This window comes from Emiliania huxleyi (assembly GCF_000372725.1).
Source record: "Emiliania huxleyi CCMP1516 unplaced genomic scaffold EMIHUscaffold_101, whole genome shotgun sequence".
Lineage (NCBI taxonomy): Eukaryota > Haptophyta > Isochrysidales > Noelaerhabdaceae > Emiliania > Emiliania huxleyi.
Window position 1 is genome coordinate 210,012 of NW_005202368.1, and position 16,528 is coordinate 226,539.

The 16,528-nt window shown below is 65.0% G+C and overlaps 4 protein-coding genes across 4 annotated transcripts; all 4 read right to left on the reverse strand.

The window, feature by feature from the left end:
* Positions 1-294: 294 nt before the first annotated feature.
* Positions 295-3,518, reverse strand: EMIHUDRAFT_439442 (hypothetical protein; the record flags this gene model as incomplete). Its single annotated transcript, XM_005793384.1, has 8 exons — positions 3,145-3,518; positions 2,467-2,552; positions 2,329-2,379; positions 1,387-1,460; positions 1,089-1,130; positions 730-756; positions 612-661; positions 295-355 (listed from the first exon to the last, which is right to left on the reverse strand). Coding segments are annotated over exons 1-8 (669 nt in total), but the record flags the coding sequence as incomplete, so codon positions are not given.
* Positions 3,519-5,948: 2,430 nt separating this feature from the next.
* Positions 5,949-9,000, reverse strand: EMIHUDRAFT_360695 (hypothetical protein). The gene is made up of 9 exons (XM_005793385.1): positions 8,844-9,000; positions 8,667-8,712; positions 8,532-8,595; positions 8,222-8,345; positions 7,322-7,417; positions 6,775-6,852; positions 6,536-6,584; positions 6,335-6,469; positions 5,949-6,259 (listed from the first exon to the last, which is right to left on the reverse strand). Exons 1-9 carry the CDS (start codon positions 8,967-8,969, stop codon positions 6,186-6,188), a joined length of 792 nt encoding a protein of 263 aa, XP_005793442.1. The 5' UTR covers positions 8,970-9,000; the 3' UTR covers positions 5,949-6,185.
* Positions 9,001-9,970: 970 nt separating this feature from the next.
* On the reverse strand, positions 9,971-11,780 carry EMIHUDRAFT_466383 (hypothetical protein; the record flags this gene model as incomplete). The annotated part of the gene is made up of 5 exons (XM_005793386.1): positions 9,971-10,400; positions 10,701-10,740; positions 10,838-10,914; positions 11,063-11,224; positions 11,283-11,780. 5 exons carry the CDS (start codon positions 11,778-11,780, stop codon positions 10,287-10,289), a joined length of 891 nt encoding a protein of 296 aa, XP_005793443.1. The 3' UTR covers positions 9,971-10,286.
* Positions 11,781-15,747: 3,967 nt separating this feature from the next.
* Positions 15,748-16,402, reverse strand: EMIHUDRAFT_360697 (hypothetical protein). Its single transcript, XM_005793387.1, has one exon. It carries the CDS (start codon positions 16,385-16,387, stop codon positions 15,827-15,829), a length of 561 nt encoding a protein of 186 aa, XP_005793444.1. The 5' UTR covers positions 16,388-16,402; the 3' UTR covers positions 15,748-15,826.
* Between the last annotated feature and the right edge of the window lie 126 nt (positions 16,403-16,528).

The window sequence follows — 16,528 nt, forward strand, 5'->3', positions numbered from 1 at the left end:
CCCCCCCTTTTCCCTCCCCCTCTCCCCCTCTCTCTCTCTCCCCCCCCCCTCCCCCCCCCCTCCCCCCTCTCCCCCCCCCCTCCCCCCCTCCCTCTCCCCCCCCCCCCCCCCCCTCTCCCTCTCCCTCTCTCTCTCTCTAGCGCTAGATAGAGAGAGATACTGAGAGAGAGAGAGAGAGAGAGAGAGAGAGAGAGAGAGAGAGAGAGCGAGAGAGAGAGAGAGAGAGAGAGAGAGAGAGAGTGAGAGAGAGAGAGAGAGAGAGAGACAGAGAGAGCCTTCCTTTATGCGGCACACCTCGACAAGCGGCGCCACCCGCGCCTCCGCCTCCGCCTCAAGGTACCGGTTCTGCACGAGCCTGCAGAAGGGATAGAGACGGGGAGAGAGATGGGGAGATGGGGGGGAGATCTAGGCGCGCGGCGGCGAGAGGCGGCGAGAGACGGGGAGAGAGATGGGGGAGAGATGGGGAGATCTAGGTGCGCGGCGGCGAGAGGCGGCGAGAGACGGGGAGAGAGATGGGGAGATGGGGGGGAGATCTAGGCGCGCGGCGGCGAGAGGCGGCGAGAGACGGGGAGAGAGATGGGGGAGAGATGGGGAGATCTCGGCGCGCGAGCCGCGGCGGCGGTCGCGCGACGTGCAGCAGCTTATCGTAGTAGTGGTCGACCTAAGCAAAAAAAGAAAGACCTGCTCAGGTGTTTCTTTTTTGCTTAGCTTATCGTAGTAGTGGTCGACCATGGAGGCCGAGCCGCCGCCGCTGGCCTGGTAGGCGGGGGAGTGTGAGGGAAGGTGATGGCAGGTGAGGGAAAGTGAGAGAATGTGAGGGAGGTTGTGAGGAAGGTGAGGGAAGGACACACACACACACACACACGCACACGCACGCACGCACGCACGCACACACACACACACACACACACACACGCACGCACGCACGCACGCACGCACACACACACACACACACACACACACACACACACACACACACACACACACACGCGAGGTGTTGGTGGGGCAAGGGCCGGGCTAGTCCCTCGCGACTCCACGTCTACACGGCAAAGCCCCCGCGCGTTTGGGGGAGGGCTGGATCAAAGAGCCTGATACTCCTCGAAACGCTCCTCTGTCGCGTGCCTCCACACCTAAATCAAGAAAGGACAGGCGGCCGAAGCTGACTACTAGGGAGATGCGAGGAGAGACTCCACGAGATCACGGGAGAGGAAGGGAGATGCGAGGGCGATACAGATCACGGGAGATCACGGGAGATGCAGGGATCACGGGAGATGAAGGGAGACGCGAGGGAGATTCAGATCACGGGAGATATAAGGAGATGCGAGGGAGATTCAGATCACGGGAGATGAAGGGAGCTGAGGGAGATGCGAGGGAGATACTCCGCACCTCTTCCTGCGTCGCCGGCCGGGGCGTCTGGTCGACACTGAGCGGCGCGCCGACGTGCCGATTGTACTGGTAGCCTGCAGCGTGCATGCCACGCGTCAGGGTGAGTCCATAGTGCGGATGAAGATCGGTCGGTGCCATCGGGTGTTCTCGTTGTCTGGTGGCGCGTGGGTGGCTTGTCCAGAGTGTCCGACGCTTCGACTGTGACACTGTGGGCGCGCTTCTTCTCCTCTCGGCTAGTCACTCGCGCGGGGTCACTCCCGGGAGAGGGTCCCATGCCACCAACAGAGTCTATAGTGTGCCTGTCCTCTCGACTGTTCGCGGCGGGCGAAAGGCCACGGGTGTGCGGCTGTGTGAGAGGGTCGTGCGATTTCGGAGAGTTGAGGGGGGGGGGAGGGGGGGGGCTGCACAGGAGGAGGGGGTGGTGGGGGGGGTGGGGTGGGGCGGGGGGGGGGGGTTGTGTGAGTGCGTGAGTGCGGTGTCGTGATGTCTGTTCGCAATACACGGGCTACGAATACCATGAGTACTGGGAGTCCTCTCTAGCTGGAGTTGGAGTGCAAAGATGGTTGAGTGCGTGTCCTCTGAGCGCCAATTGGAGTGCAAGGATGCGTACGAAGTGCCGTTCAGCCTCTAGGACTGGTAGCATCGGACGACCCCGACCTCGCCGCTCGCCTGACAGTGTCCAATTTTGGGCGAATACATACATGCGAGAGCGGATGAGTGACCCATTTCGGATGACTAGTCAGGGCCGACGTCGCCTCCTAGTGCCTCGGACGTGGCTCAGCGAACTCTCTTGCATCTCTCGGCCATCTCCCGGCCATCTCCCGGCCATCTCTCGGTCATCTGTCGGCTATCTCTCGGCCATCTCTCGGCCATATCTCCCGGCGTTTCAGGCCATGTGTCACGGCCATATCTCCCGGCCATCTCTCCCGGCGGATCGCTCGCCTCCAGTCGATCGGCCCACCTCGGCCAGAGCAGCTCGGGCGACGTGCGCGCCTGTTGACTCACACTCACCATTAATAGTGAATGCATGAGGAAGGACCTCGTCTGCCTCGGCCAGAACAGCTCGGCCGGCGTGCGCGCCTCCGGCGGCGCGGCGTTGCCGTTGGCCGAGCAGCTGACGAGCGAGATCATGCGCAGGGCGTCTTCGACCACCGCTGGCGCCGCGCCTGCGTGGCTCATCAGCAACGGCTCGAGTTGCAAGGCCTTACCCCCCCCCCCCCCCCCTGCACAAGGCACTCCGCTGTACACTGCAGCCGGCCCCGTGGACCCTCCACGGGACAGTCTGCCGTGAGAGCGTCGGTGGGAAGAGAGCGCAAGGGGTTGTGCAAGGCAACCTCAAGGTGACCTCAAGGTGAGGAGAGGAGGTCGCTGGGAGGTGGTCGGGGAGACCGACGGTGCTGGAGGGCTCCGTGTTTGATTCGCTGAGGCCGTGAGGCGGCGCCGAGGGAGAGCTGTGGATGCCGTGGGTGGGCCGCGGGACGGGTGGACGGGTGGCGGACGGGTGGCGGACGCGTGGCGGACTGGTGGTGAACGGGTGGTGGTTGTGGACGGGGGGTTGTGGACGGGAGGTTGTGGTGGGTGAGGCGGCGCCGAGGGAGAGCTGTGGAAGCCGTGGATGGCCGTGGACGAGTGGTGAACGGGTGGTGAGCCGGTTGTGGACGGGTGGTGGACGGGCGGTGGTGGGTGAGGCGTCAGCGCTCTTGGGCGTGTGGCCGGCCGTCAGTGCATGCACTGGACGCGTCTCGGATGTGCTCGCGCCGGCGTCGCTCATGATCTGCCTCGCGTTGGCGTAGGTCCGGCACGTCTTTGGGAAGTACTTCTTGTCGTCTGCGTCGTGCAGCAGAGCCGCTAAGCGGACCGCCAGCGCTCGAGCCTCCGAAAGCGGCTGAGCCGCCGCTGCCACCGCAGCTTCAGCGTGATGAAGGACCGCGGCAGCGTGGCCGGCGCCGTGCGAGTCGTCGATGCCCGTCTCGAGGCAAAGCTGGATGAGCCCGCCGATGGCGCGCGCCACGGTCGCGTCCGCCTCGGCGACAGGCATAGTGGCGCCACTTCCCGAGCGTCGGCTTGCGCCGCAGCGCCGCAGCCAAGAGCCTCCCGCCCCCCCCCCGCAGCCACTGCCGCGGCCGCCAAAGCACCGACCAATACCCCCTTCCCCGCCCTAAACCCCGACAGCGAAGCCCGCGCCGCGCGCGGCACCACCACCGACTCTACCTCCGACCCCAGGGCCTAGGCGGCCCGCCATGAAATCTAGCCGTGTGTGCTGGCGTCCGGGTCCCAGCCGGTCTCAGACCTAGACCCTATATTCCAGGATGGCATTCTTCGAAATATAGGGTGCCGTGCCACATCCGGAGTTGCTCGTGTCCGAGCATTGAGTCATGTAGCATACAGCACACAGTCTGCATAGAGAGCATCTGCACCATACAGACCCTCTCTGCACACACAGTGCAGTCTTGGGTGGGATTATATATTCCGCACTTGCAAGCTGCATTGTGCACATTCCGGGACACCACTCTCTTCTTTTGGCCTTTTCCACATATAGTTACCTAGTTGAGTTTTTGCATCCTGCACACTCTCAGAACGTCCGACCCGCCGCCTTCACCGCCGCCTTCACGACACCTGCTCACTCCTCAAGCGCCCACGCCTCGATCTTGGGCAGCAGCTGGTTCGACAGGTCCTCTCCGTGGCCGAGGCAGCCGTACTCGCCCTTGCCCCACGTAAAGACGGCGCCGTTGGCGGTGAGGGCCAGGCTGTGCTGGTAACCAGCCGACACAGCGACGACGCGCTGGCCAGCAAAGGCCTCGACCTTCTTCGGCAGCAGCTGTTTCTGCTGGTCGCCGTGGCCCAGCCGGCCAGAGTCTCCATCGCCCCAGCTCCAGAGGGCGCCCTTGGCGGCGAGGGCGAGGCTGGCAGCGGTGCCAGCCGACACAGCGACGACCCGCTGGCCGGCCAAAGCCTCGACCTTCTTGGGCAGCAGCTGGTTCTGCTCGTCGCCGTGGCCCAGCCGGCCAAAGAGTCCATTGCCCCAGCTCCAGACGGCGCCGTCGGCGGTGATGGCGAGGCTGTGCAGGGTTCCAGCCGACACGGCGATGGCGCGCCGATCAGCCAACGCCTCGACCTTCTTGGGCAGCAGCTTCCACTGCTCCTCACCGTGGCCCAGACGGCCATCGCCTCCAGCGCCCCAGCTCCAGACGGCGCCGTCGGCGGTGAGGGCGAGGCTGTGGAAGGCTCCAGCCGACACAGCCGACGACGCGCTGGCTGGCAAAGGCCTCGATCTTCTTCAGCAGCAGCTGGTCCTGCCTGTCGCCGTGGCCCGCAAGGACTCCATAGCCCTAGCTCCAGACAGCGCCGTCGGCGGCGAGGGCGAGGCTGTGGTGGGCTCCAGACGACACGCTCACGGCACGCTCGTCGTCCAGCGGGGGGGAGGGGAGGAGAGTCGTCGTGTTGAGCCGCGTCACGCCCTCGCCGTGACCGAGTAGCGCTGGATTCCACTCCGGCGCAGAGCCGCACGACGAGAGCCGCCCCTCGCCGTCGATAAAGACGCTGTGCTGAAGGCCCGCTGCCGCCCTCACCGGCGGGTTAGACTCGCACAGCAGCGCCGAATAGCACAGCCACCGCACGGCGCAGGTCTCGTCCTCGGGCTGCGCCGGCAGCTCGAAGCCGCGCTCTTGCGCCCACAAGCGGATGGCCTGCTCCGCGAGCGAGGCGTGAACGAGAAGCGAGACGGCCGCGACGCGAGCGATGTCGGCGGGGTCGCAGCGAGAGAGGGCGCGCACGAGGAGCTCCGTGGGGAGGTCGAGGAGGCGGGCGGGCGGCGGCGTGACTGGCGAGGGCGCGGCTGTGGCGGCGGAGGCGAGGCGGCCGCGGTGGACATATACACATATGCCGGCTCTCTACGGCTCTACTGTGCTGCATGAATGCTTGCCCAGGTGTGAACAACACCTCGTGTCCACGGCGCCGAAGGCGCCTGTTGATGGGTCCAGGTGATAGCCATGGATGGGCAATGCATACGCCTAGTTGGACCTCAGATCGCCCGACCGCGTCCCGGTGCTCTGTGGTCGGATTTGTGACGCCGCCGCACCGCGCCGCGGCCGGGGGCCCTCCGGAGGCCAAGGATGGCCGTGGCGGACCGGGACGAGCTCTGGGAGGTAGAGTGTCAGTGTATATATTGTAGAGGCCAACCTTGTGCACAATATATCTCAGTCTAGCTAAGCCAGGGGAGGCGATACCGCGGCCGTACAGCAGCTTGATGGTGCTTCGCCGGCGTGCGTCCCGGAGCGGTCCCGGTTGGGCGGTCCGAAGGAGAAAACTCAGGACAACGCCGACACCGCTCTGATTCGACTTTTTACTTCAAACAAAGACGGCGGCACGTGCCGCGCCGTGGCGCGTGCCGCGCGTGCATCGGAGAAGGGCAGTTCGTCGTGTTCACGCCGGGATGGTGTGTCCTGAGTAACCTGGGCAACCATTCAGGGCGACGAGTAGTCGCCGCCACGCCCACATGCCACAAAAGAACCCTGCACGAGCGGGGACCTGTTCCTTTTTACCATGCGTCTCAGAGTAGAGGTGTCCGCTTTATTTATTTATTTGCGCCAAGGCCCGGCGTCAGGGCCGGGGGGCAAATACAACCTCACCTCGGTCGGCCCCGCAAGGCCAAGCCCCTCACAGACGGGACAAATAAGCACGCGAACGGCTCTGACGCTGCGTGGAAGGGGCGTGGCGGCTCCCCCCCCCGCTCCGCGGCAACCGGAATATACAGCGGCCATCGGCTGGCTGCCGCCGAGCTGTGCCGCCGGGGTGCGAAGTCAGGGTGGCGCTGGTGAGTGAGCCCGTTTGTAGACCTCGTTCACGACGTGCAGCTGCCGGAGGGCGAGGATGCCTGCCGAGTCAAAGGAGGGACTCAACGAGCATTAGCCGGCGAATGACGAGCCGCTGCCGGAGGGCGTGGGAATGCCGAGAATGGTCGGCAGCAGCGTGAGCCACACCCACCGCCCGCGCTGCAGCCGCAGCCAGCGCACGGTCAGCACGGCGCCGTAGGTGTTTGACGCGCTCATCGCGAGCACGAAGAAAGCGCGTACCGCGTCGGAGCCTGTTCATTAATGCGGACTACAATTCGCCAGCTGCTTATTCGAGAGCGCGCGCTCCGCGTCGGAGCCAGGCAGCAGCATGGAGAGGTTTGAGCCGCCCGTCCCAAACTCAAGCACCTGCGGGGAGATCTGGGGAGATATGGGGAGATGTGGCGAGATGTGGCGAGAGATGGCGAGAGATGGCGGAGAGGTGGCGAGAGATGGCGGAGAGATGGCGGAGAAGGGCGAGAGCCGGGAGTACGGCGGAACGCGTCCTCTCGAGCGCTCGTCGGAACTCGAGAAAAAAGAATTCTACGCGCCGGCGCACCGCCTCGCCGGCAATGACAAGCTGCAGCCCCGGCCGCTGCGGCGAGAAGAAGACCCATCCGTGGAAGGCGAGGCAGACCTGTGTGCAGCGTAGTCAAGCCGTCGACTCACTCGTGTTTGGTACGACCCAACCGTGGAAGAGCTCAGGCAGACCTCGTGGTGGGCGAGGACGGGGAGATGTGGGGAGGTGTGGGGGGGTGCGGGGAGATGTGGGGAGGTGTGGGGCGATATGGGGAGATGTGGGGAGATGTGGGGAGTGATGGGGAGATGTGGGGAGTAATGGGGGGATGTGGGGAGATATGGGGAGATGTGGGGAGATGTGGGGAGATGTGGGGAGATGTGGGGGAGATGTGGGGAGATGTGGGGAGTAATGGGACGATGTGGGGAGATGTGGGGAGATGTGGGGAGGTGTGGGGAGGTGTGGGGAGGTGTGGGGAGATGTGGGGAGGTGTGGGGAGGTGTGGGGAGGTGTGGGGGAGGTGTGGGGAGGTGTGGGGAGGTGTGGGGAGGTGTGGGGGAGGTGTGGGGAGGTGTGGGGAGATGTGCACCACGTGGTGGGCGAGGACGTTGGTCTTCATCGGCACGAGGAGCAGGTCGAAGGTGAAGAAGAGGCCGAACACGTATCCGAACGCCCACTCCCATACCTGTCGGTGCGACGAGCCCGCGGCTAGAGTTCACACGCAGAGAGAGTCGGGTCTCACCGCGTGCGTCCTCCGCGGACGCGGAAGACGCAATGCTGCTGCCCTCCCCACTGTCTAGTGTCCACTCTGACTGCCTCTGTGTGAGTACGCAGAGGTGAGAGGGGTGTGTCGCCCTTCTGAATGCCTCGATGATGCGGCAGACGGCGCCGCCGGCGAGGGCCGACTGTGCCCGCGGTGCGGTGTATGGCGTGGTGGATGGCTAGCGGCGACAGACAGGGTTGGCATGATCTTGTCAGCCACTGTGCTCGCTGCCTCTTCCTCGGCTGTTTGCTGGGACCGCCTGCCTGCCTCGCTGCTCCCCTTCTGAACGTCTCTCCGGTGTCTGTCGTCGAGACTGGCGAGCGGCTGGTCTCTGGTCTCTGGTCCGGGGCGGTGCGCGTGTGTGAGTACGCGGCGGGCAGGGGTGTGAAGACCGCCTCGTGCCATGTCCTCGGGGCACCGCGTGCGCACACGCAGATGCGGACGCAGGGAGGCTGTAGGACGGCGGAGAGTCGCGTACCCTCAGTGTCTCCGAGACCTCGCGAGCGGGCAGGGATTCACAGCAGGGCAGTGTGGGCTGGGGTGGGCAGGGCGGTGTGGGTTTCACACCCGGGGCAGGTAGGGGATCGGGCAGGCCAGTTGTGCGGCAGTGTGCGGGCAGGGCAGTGCGGCAGGGCAGGGCAGGGGCAGGGCGCAGCAGTTGGGTCTACAGCGGAGCGCAGCGTGGTCTGTCGGGTCTATCCCCCGCGTCTAGGCGCGCGGCCGCACCCCCGACGGCGTGCGCAGCCACGCCTCGTTCCACCGCTCGAGCCGCCGCGGCGTGGGGAAGAGCGGTGAGCCGCCCCCTTTCGACGCACACAGCGCCGCGAGCAGCGCCGGAAGGACGCCGAGCCTACGCGCTGAATGCGCCAACCTCGGGGGCGGGAGGACGGTCTTGTGCAGAGTGTAGCCCCGCGGCAGCGCGAGGGATGCGGATACAGTGAGCACAGCGGGATGTGGTCGAGTACAGCTGAATGCGTGCCCTCTCGAGCTTTGGTTGGAGTGCAAAGATGCGTGTTCCGCGTCTACAGTCACTAGCTGCATCCCCACGCCAAAAGCGCAGCGCCAGAAGGGCACTCCGCCTCCCGACTGCATCGAGTCGCCTGTGCTCACAGCTGGAGGCGTGAAGCAGACGCCGCTCGCGCGGCCGCGGTGTGGACCGCGCCACTCTCGCCGAGGTAGCCTCGGAGCACGCCGCGCGCCGCATACGCAACCACCACCTGAGGCGAAGAGAGAGGCGGCATAGGCATGTGAGCAGACTCTCGCAGGCGCCGCGCCGCCGCGCCGGTGGACGCAAAGCGAGCGCTAGTGTGGCGCCGCGGCGCTGTCTCGCCGCATCGTAGCCTCTCACCCACGCGGCTCCTATCAGCCGGCCGAGCGCGTGCGAGTCGGCCGGCGACGTCTGCGACGTGGCGTGCGCAAGGCGCCGCGCGGTCGGAGCCTGCCACAGGTTGCCAAAGCTCGACGACTCCTTCATCCGGCGGGACCAGGCTGTGTGTGCTCTCCGATCGGGCGCCCTTCGTACTGTGGTTGGTCACGCGATTTCTTCTTTTCTAGAAACCCAAACAGCCTTCCCATCAATCAATCAATCAATCAATCAATCAATCAATCCAAACACAGGCGGCGACGAGCTCGTAAAGGAGCACAAGTTGCGAGCGAGACAGCAGCCATGACGATGATGATTCAATAAATAAAAACGGACACCTCTCTGTACCACGGAGCACTGCTTTTCCGAAACGTCTCTGTTCTTGGGCAGGGTTCTTTTGTGGCATGTGGGTGTGGTCGGCGACGAGAGCCGGGGTCGTCCTCCCGAGGGGGGGGACTAGCCCCTAAAGCCGTAGCGCGCGCGAAAGCGTGGTATCTGACAGGTCCCACGTCGCTCCTTTGACGCCGACGTGACTCACCCGTCAGATCACATCAGGACACGGTCTCGACGCGCTCGGTACGACGCCTGCGACCCGTCTCGGGTCAGGTGGCACGACGCTCATCGCGCCTGTGCCAGCGCTGCCGTGCAGGTTGCCACGACGAGGTCGAGCACGCTTCTATACGCTCGCCCAGCCTTCCTTTCCATCCCATTAGGCAGCCTGGGAACGGTGGCGGTCAGAGGCAAAGCCTACGAGGGGTGGTGGAACCACATGTCACGGCCACCGCCGGCTCGACCCCACGATAGCGGCCTCCGAAGGCTGACTTTGAGGCACAACCATCGGACGATGTCGACGAATTGGGTCGCTCTCGCGGTAGCCAGATGGCCTCCCATACTACAGTATCATCGGCCATGGCCGCAGGAAGCGCGGGGGAGGGCGCTGGGAGCAACACGGAGCTCCGTGTTGGACGCCAATCCGTGTCCCCTCATCCCTCGTCACAACCCGACACGGAAGAGCGGCAAGAGTGTTGGGGCTGCGGCTACGGCTGCGGCTAGAGCCGTACGAGAGGGGCCGGGCGGTCGCGGGAGAGCCGCTGCGCCGCGTGTTTTCAAGATTAGCGTGTCAGAGTGAAATCGAACTAGCCTCACTGCACAAGGTCTCACTCCTCTCAATCTCTATAAGAAAGACTAGAGATTTCCATGACTTAACATATCGCGGCGCCTCCTCCTGTCAGATCTCCCCCCGCTCTCCCAGCACCATCTGCCACCACGCCAGCCCCCCCCCCGGCGCGGCGGCGCGCTCGAGCCCGCGCACGTAGCACTTGTGGTGCGCCGCCGCGTCGGGGTGCACCGCCCGGTGCAGGTGGAGCACCCGATCGCGCTGCGCGCGCGGCACGCGTCGCGCGCCCCCGCCGACAGGGTCGAGGTAGACTAGCTCTCCCCCAGGCCAGTGCGTGTACCCTCCCAAAGTCTCGAGGGCGCCAGTGCTGCTCTTGCCGCCGAGCGAGAGGGCGGCGGCGCGCAGCAGCGGCACCTCGAGCGGAGCGGAGAACTAGCCGAGATGCGGCCGAGGTGCGGCCGAGATGCGGCCGAGATGCCGCCGAGATGCCGCCGAGATGCCGCCGAGATGCCGCCGAGATGCCGCCGAGATGCCGCCGAGATGCCGCCGAGGTGCCGCCGAAATTTGGCCGAGATGCCGCCGAGATCTGGCCGAGGTGCCGCCGAGATTTGGCCGAGATGCCGCCGAGATCTGGTCGAGGTGCCGCCGAGATTTGGCCGAGATGCCGCCGAGATCTGGCCGAGGTGCCGCCGAGATTTGGCCGAGATCTGCACCTCCGAGCCGAGCAGGCGCGGCACGGCGTCGGCGCCAAAGACAAAGGACTGCGCCCGCACCTTGGGTCAGGCGGGCGGGTGCGGCGGGGCAGGGGGGAGAGTGCGGGGCAGGCCATGGGCCGCAAGGCGGGGGAGAGGCGGAGTTGTACGCCCTCACCCGCCGCATCGCAGCTCCGCGGAGCTCGCCGTGGAAGGCGGCGGGGGATCCGTACGTGAAGGCGAGCACCTGAGAGGGGCGAGGGGCGGTGAGGCGCCTGAGAGGGCGAGGGGGGCGGTGAGGCGCCGGGGCACTCGTCCACACACACGAGGGTGGTGGGGCGAGGAAGCACCTCCCTAACCCTAACCCTAACCCTAACCCTAACCCTAACCCTAACCTCTGCGGGCGCGTCCTCCGCACCCGCGTCGCCACTGGCGCAAGGCAGCAAGCCGGCGCCGAGCAGCGTCATCGCTAGCGCGCCGCCGAGGCTGTGGCCGCACAGGGCGAGCCTCTCACACGGACGGACGCGCAGCTCCGCCTCGACCACCTCGCGCAGCTCCTACCACGCTGGACGGACCAGTCATCCCATGGTGCGTCTGTGTCTTCCTCCCCTCGACCGCCTCGCGCCGCTCCTCGGCCGCCGCGCGGGCGGCGCGCAGGAAGCCCGAGTGGAACGCGTCGCCCGCGCCGGTCTGCTCGGGCGCAGCCATCAGGTCGTGCACCACGTCGGCGAGCGAGGCGGTGCCGCGGAAGGCGACCCAGAGGGTGCCCGACTCGGCGTCGCGCGCGACCAGCCACTGCGCTCCTCTCGAGTCGCGCTGCGGCGAGAAGCGGACGAGCTCCATCCCGGAGCCGAGAAGCGCGAGGCCAGCCTCGACCTCGCGCCTCTTCTCGGCGTACGCGAGCCACGACAGCCGCGCGCCGAGCAGCGGCGCCTCCAGCTCCGCCGGCGACAGCCTCTCACCGCCGTCGACCCGCGGCAGGCTGAGCTCCGCCCGCGAGGCGTGGCTGAGGCTGTCGGCGGCCTGGCTGATCCAGCGCCGCCAGTCGTTTGCGGCGGCGACCGGCGCGGCCAGCAGTGCGACCCATAGGGCGGTGCACACACACTTGCACATGCACACGTATCTGATGTGCCTGTTGTGTTCGTCTGCGCCAGTCGCGGGTGGCGGTGGGGGCTTGTGCTCTCTCGAGGTTCTCGAGGTGGATATCCTTTGGCCGCGTTGGGTAGCGGATTGGTGCCTGTGTGAGAAATCTTTTATGGAGGGGGGTCCGGAGTTCCTCGCAAGTAATCTCGGGTGCTCAGATATCATAGGACCTCGTATGGCCGAGGGGGACGGACACTTACACACCAACGCACACCAATCACGCCCGGACACACAGACACACAGACACACAGACACACACACACACACACACACACACACACACACACACACACACACACACACACACACACACACACACACACACACACACACACACACACACACACACACGCCGAATTGGTAATCTCGGATAATCTCGGGTGATCTCGGGTAATATCGACCTCGGGTAATCTCGGGTTATCTCAGGTTATCTCGGGTTATCTCGGGTAACCTCGGGTCATGTCGGGTCATCTGGGGCCATATTGGATCTCGCGTAGTCGGTACACACACACTCACATACACACACACAAACACACACACACACACACACACTCACACACACACACACACACACACCACACACACACAAACACACACACACACACACACACACACACACACACACACACAGAAGCGAACGCGCACACACACACACATTATTAGTAATCTCGGGTAATCTCGGCCATTCGTTAGTATTCCAGGAGCAGCGAAAGGCGCGGGCGGCGCGAGGTGGCGGCGCGACTGCGCGGCTCGATTGAGTTATTCTTCTGGGGTAAGATGGAGGGATATGAGTTGACCTCGAGTACAGTATTCCACGTCCTAACCTAATTAGTTAATTCATTAATTAATTACGTATTGTATTCCGCGCTGGGTAATAGTAAGTATTCCAGGAAGGCAGGGCGCGAGGCGGAGCTGTCTCGACGCAGTGTACCACCACCCACGCTGTAGATAGACAGAAAACTGCAATTCCCTTCCCCCCTCGGAGGGGGCCGGGAGAGGCGTACCCCGAGGACCCGCTCTTTCCCCTTCCCCCCTCGGAGTGTCTTGTCTTGTGGTTCTGTGTGTCGCTCCTGTGTGACCGTCATCGCCCGTCCTGCGTCCACCCATACCGCGTTGGTGTCCCAGTCGTTGGTCGGACTGTGTTTCGCCTTCCCATCAATCAATCAAGGAGGGTGCCGGGAGAGGCGTAACCCGAGGGCCCTCAACCCCCTAGTCTTGCGAGGGGTGGATGCTAACCTCGCGTGGGTAGGAGGTGCTCTGCGAACTGCCTCGCGCGAGGGGAGTGTGGCATCTCTTGCGAGTCTGAGTAACAAACTTTCGCACGCTCAGCACCTCGATGAGGTCACATGGACCACCAAGAACTGGCACGGGCTGCAGATGCAGCGCTTGTCTGTCGTTCTCCACACCGCCGTGGCGTGGCAGACGGTGAACGAGCTAGCGTGCGGGGACAGCGGCATTGTGCACGGAGCGAAGTGCATTGCCGTTCTTAACGGAGTCGCTTAGGCGGCTCCGGTGGTGTGCCGGTGATAGTACTAGCACGCGCCAGTTCGCACCTGTGTCGAGCCTGTGTGCTGTGAGAGAGAGTTGTCTTGTTTAAATTCTTTGTTCCGGAAATCGCCGAAATCGCCGAAATCGCCGAATCACCGACATCGCCGAACATCGGGTGCGCCCGCTCTCGCCTGCTCTCTCTCGCGCGCCCTGCTCTCTCTCGTGCGCGCCTGCTCGCGCCTGTCGCGCGCGCGCGCGCGTACGCGCGCGGGGTGTGCCTTGTGCTGTCCGGGCCCGTTCTGCGCGCCCTGCTCAGATGTCTAGAGCGCATTGCCGCAGGCAGCCATATGGATACGAACCAGAGCGGCGCCATGAAGACGCTCCTCGTCGTCACCGCCGCTTTTGGTGCGCACAAGCGCCATCCATTCGGCCCTATTCCCACCGCATGCCCCTTACACAATTAGTAATTGCAGGCGGGGCATGCGTGGGCACCCTGGCCACGCACGCGCTGGCCCCGGCGCCAGCGCTCAAGGAGTCGTTCGTCGCGGCTGAAAAGATGGAGCCGGCGTTCAAGGTGTGATCTTGTAGCCTTGCCGCGCAGTCGCTTGCTATCTCCGCCCTACCCCCCCCCCCCCATTTCCAATGTCTGGCCTGATCCCAGCTCTGCGGGCTCAGATGACGACCGAGAAGATGGCCGTCCCGGCCGAGAAGCTGGCCGTTCCGGAGAAGCTGGCCATCCTGGCCGAGGTCGAGATGCCGGACGAGAAGCACTTGGAGCACTGCGATGGGGAACTCGTGTGCACTGGGACGAAGTGCACCTGCCAACGAAAGGCCATCACCGACATCCAGCAGATGCTGGCCCTCCGCCGCAGCACGGCGCCGCACAGCAGGTAGGCATGAAAATGAAGACAAGTGGGCACGCAAGTGGTGGCGCCTCAAGAAACGTCGGCCAGTGTCGTGACCCCCTGGAACACCCGTACCCCCGCACCATCTCCGTCGCTTGGTTCTATAACCTATAACCTTGCCACCACCGGGAGCGCCGGCCAGGACTCATGGACTCGGTCGAGAGACCCCAGATTGGCACTCATGCCTCTCTGGACAGGGTGGAATTGCGACTCGCCGCTTTCCTCCCGCTGTGATTTTGTGTGAGCTCTGTGTCTCTTGATTTGCCAACAATAGACATTGTACAACGTCATTTCGCGTTGTCGATTTCGTTTCTCGTGACTGTGTATCTCCGCCGCAATGGGAGTTAGCGCGCTCGCTCGCAGAGCGGCGCCTGCTAGCCGAGCGCGAATACCTGGGTCGCTGAGCTCGCGCCGGTGGCCAACTGCGCCTCCGTGGCGACGCGCTCCGGCCACGAGCGACGTGCCAATCTGCACTTTGAGTCGAGATGCCGGACGAGAGAAGGTCAAAATGCCGACGAGAAAGCTTGTGGTCCGCCTGACCACCCCCCTTGCCAAAAAGCAGGTAAAAGGCTCTGTCCGCAGCGGCCGCGGATAGGCAAGCGGAGCCGCAGAAATGTTCGTTGAAGTGAGATCTAAGCTGGCTGGAAGCTGGAACAGTGGCCGTTGTTGTTGAGAACAGGCGGGGGTGCGTTTTCTCAGTGGATCCAAGGATCGCTCATGTTCTCGCCCCGAGGCCCGAGCCACTTTTCATTGAAACAAATGAGGCTGCGCGCCCATCATTTAGACTTCTAGGACATTACAGTGGCCAGGCGCGGGGCTTGCATTTTTGTCGTCGTGACAGTCGCCGTCTCAGTCAGCCACACACCTCACACTGAACAGCACCTAACCTGCGCGCCGCCCGTTTTTAAACTGGCAGAGCCGTGCGGCACCCAGCAGCACGGCGCGCTCTCTCTACGCGCACCACATGCATTACGCACACGCGCCTCGTTCCGCAACGCGGCTCCGAAGTGACTGAGGGCCAGTGAGGGCGAGCCCAAGTCCCGCAGCGGGTCAGTCGTGAGGGAGCGAACACCCGAGCGCGAGATGCAGATGGGGGGGCGACAATGCATCGGTGTCGCTCCCCGCACACAACGCAAACCCCCTGTCTACAATCTCCACCCCCGGGGATGTCCTTAAGAGCCACATACACTGAAAAAGTAGGAGCAGACGACAGATGGGCTAGGATACAGTGGCGGATGAGACACGGGTGTCTGGGCGAGGGGTGAGGGGGTGGCTGGGTGAACTCGATCGAATGATTCGGCGCGCGTTCTTTCAACGTGTGTGCCGCCCACAAAGATCATGCGGCGGCGGCGGCGCCGGCGCTAATGCGGTCGAGCGACTTCTTTATGTCCTGCGCCGCGGGGGTGGTGCTGGTGTGGGGTTGATGGCAGGGGGTGGGTGCACGGAGACAGCAGAGGCAAGGACGGACGCCGGGGGGCGGGCTGCGGCGGGCATCTCGTTCTCTCCTGCGCCATGCCAGGCGGCGTCGGCTGGATTGCTTCGGCCACCTGACATCAGTGAGCGGTTGGTACACATCAACGGCTTCAGCGCTACTCGACACATCACACACGCACCAAAAAAGTGTCACGAACTGCGGTCGGCCGGCGTGCGCTGCGCGAGGATCTCCGCCGCGCGGGACGGCTTCATTGCGTCGACCGCCGCGTCGCTGTACCCGAGCCCGGACAGCTCCTCCCGCATGGCCCGCGTAATCATGAACTGCACAGAAGCCACGTACTCGCCGGCGCCGCCGCCGGCCGGGCCGGCGCCGCCGCCAGCGGAGGACGGCGCGCCGCCTGGGCCTCCGCCCCTCGCCTCGCGCGACGGACCGCCCTTTGGGTACGCGACCTTGGACGCGAGCCACCCGTAGCTGCCGCGCCCGTGCTGGCCAGGGTACCCCCCCGGCTGGCCCTGCTGCCCCGGCTTGTCCTGCTGCTTTCGTAGCCGCGCCATCTCCTCCGCCACCTTCGCCTCCGCCGCCCGCGCCCTGTCCTGCAGCCGCTGCTGCGGCGGCGGCTGCGGGAAGCCTTGCGAAGCCCGCTCGCGCTGCTGCAGCAGCTCGCGCTCTCGTTGCTGCTGCTGCTGCATGCCCTGCATGCCCTGCGTCGCTCCTCCCACGCCACTCATGCCGGGCACCGCACCTCCCATCCCTCCCCCAAGTGCCGCCCCTCCCACCCCAGGCGCCGGTCCCGCCATGCCAGGCCCCGCCCCCCCGTCCGGCCTCCCCCCTCCCCCCGCCCCCGGAGGGTACCCAGCGCCCTGCGAGCCGCCCGCGTACCTCCCCCCCCG

What these genes read in the sequence shown, in the direction of transcription:
- EMIHUDRAFT_360697 (XM_005793387.1), bottom strand. Translation starts at nt 16,387, where the DNA reads ATGGGAGGTGCGGTGCCCGGCATGAGTGGCGTGGGAGGAGCGACGCAG.
- EMIHUDRAFT_360695 (XM_005793385.1), bottom strand. Translation starts at nt 8,969, where the DNA reads ATGAAGGAGTCGTCGAGCTTTGGCAACCTGTGGCAGGCTCCGACCGCG. An exon ending in CGTGCTCCGAGGCTACCTCG is followed by an intron (nt 8,596 to 8,666) that starts GCGAGAGTGGCG and finishes CTGTGAGCACAG; the next exon opens with GCGACTCGATGCAGTCGGGA. An exon ending in ACGTCCTCGCCCACCACGTG is followed by an intron (nt 6,853 to 7,321) that starts GTGCACATCTCC and finishes CGCTGCACACAG; the next exon opens with GTCTGCCTCGCCTTCCACGG.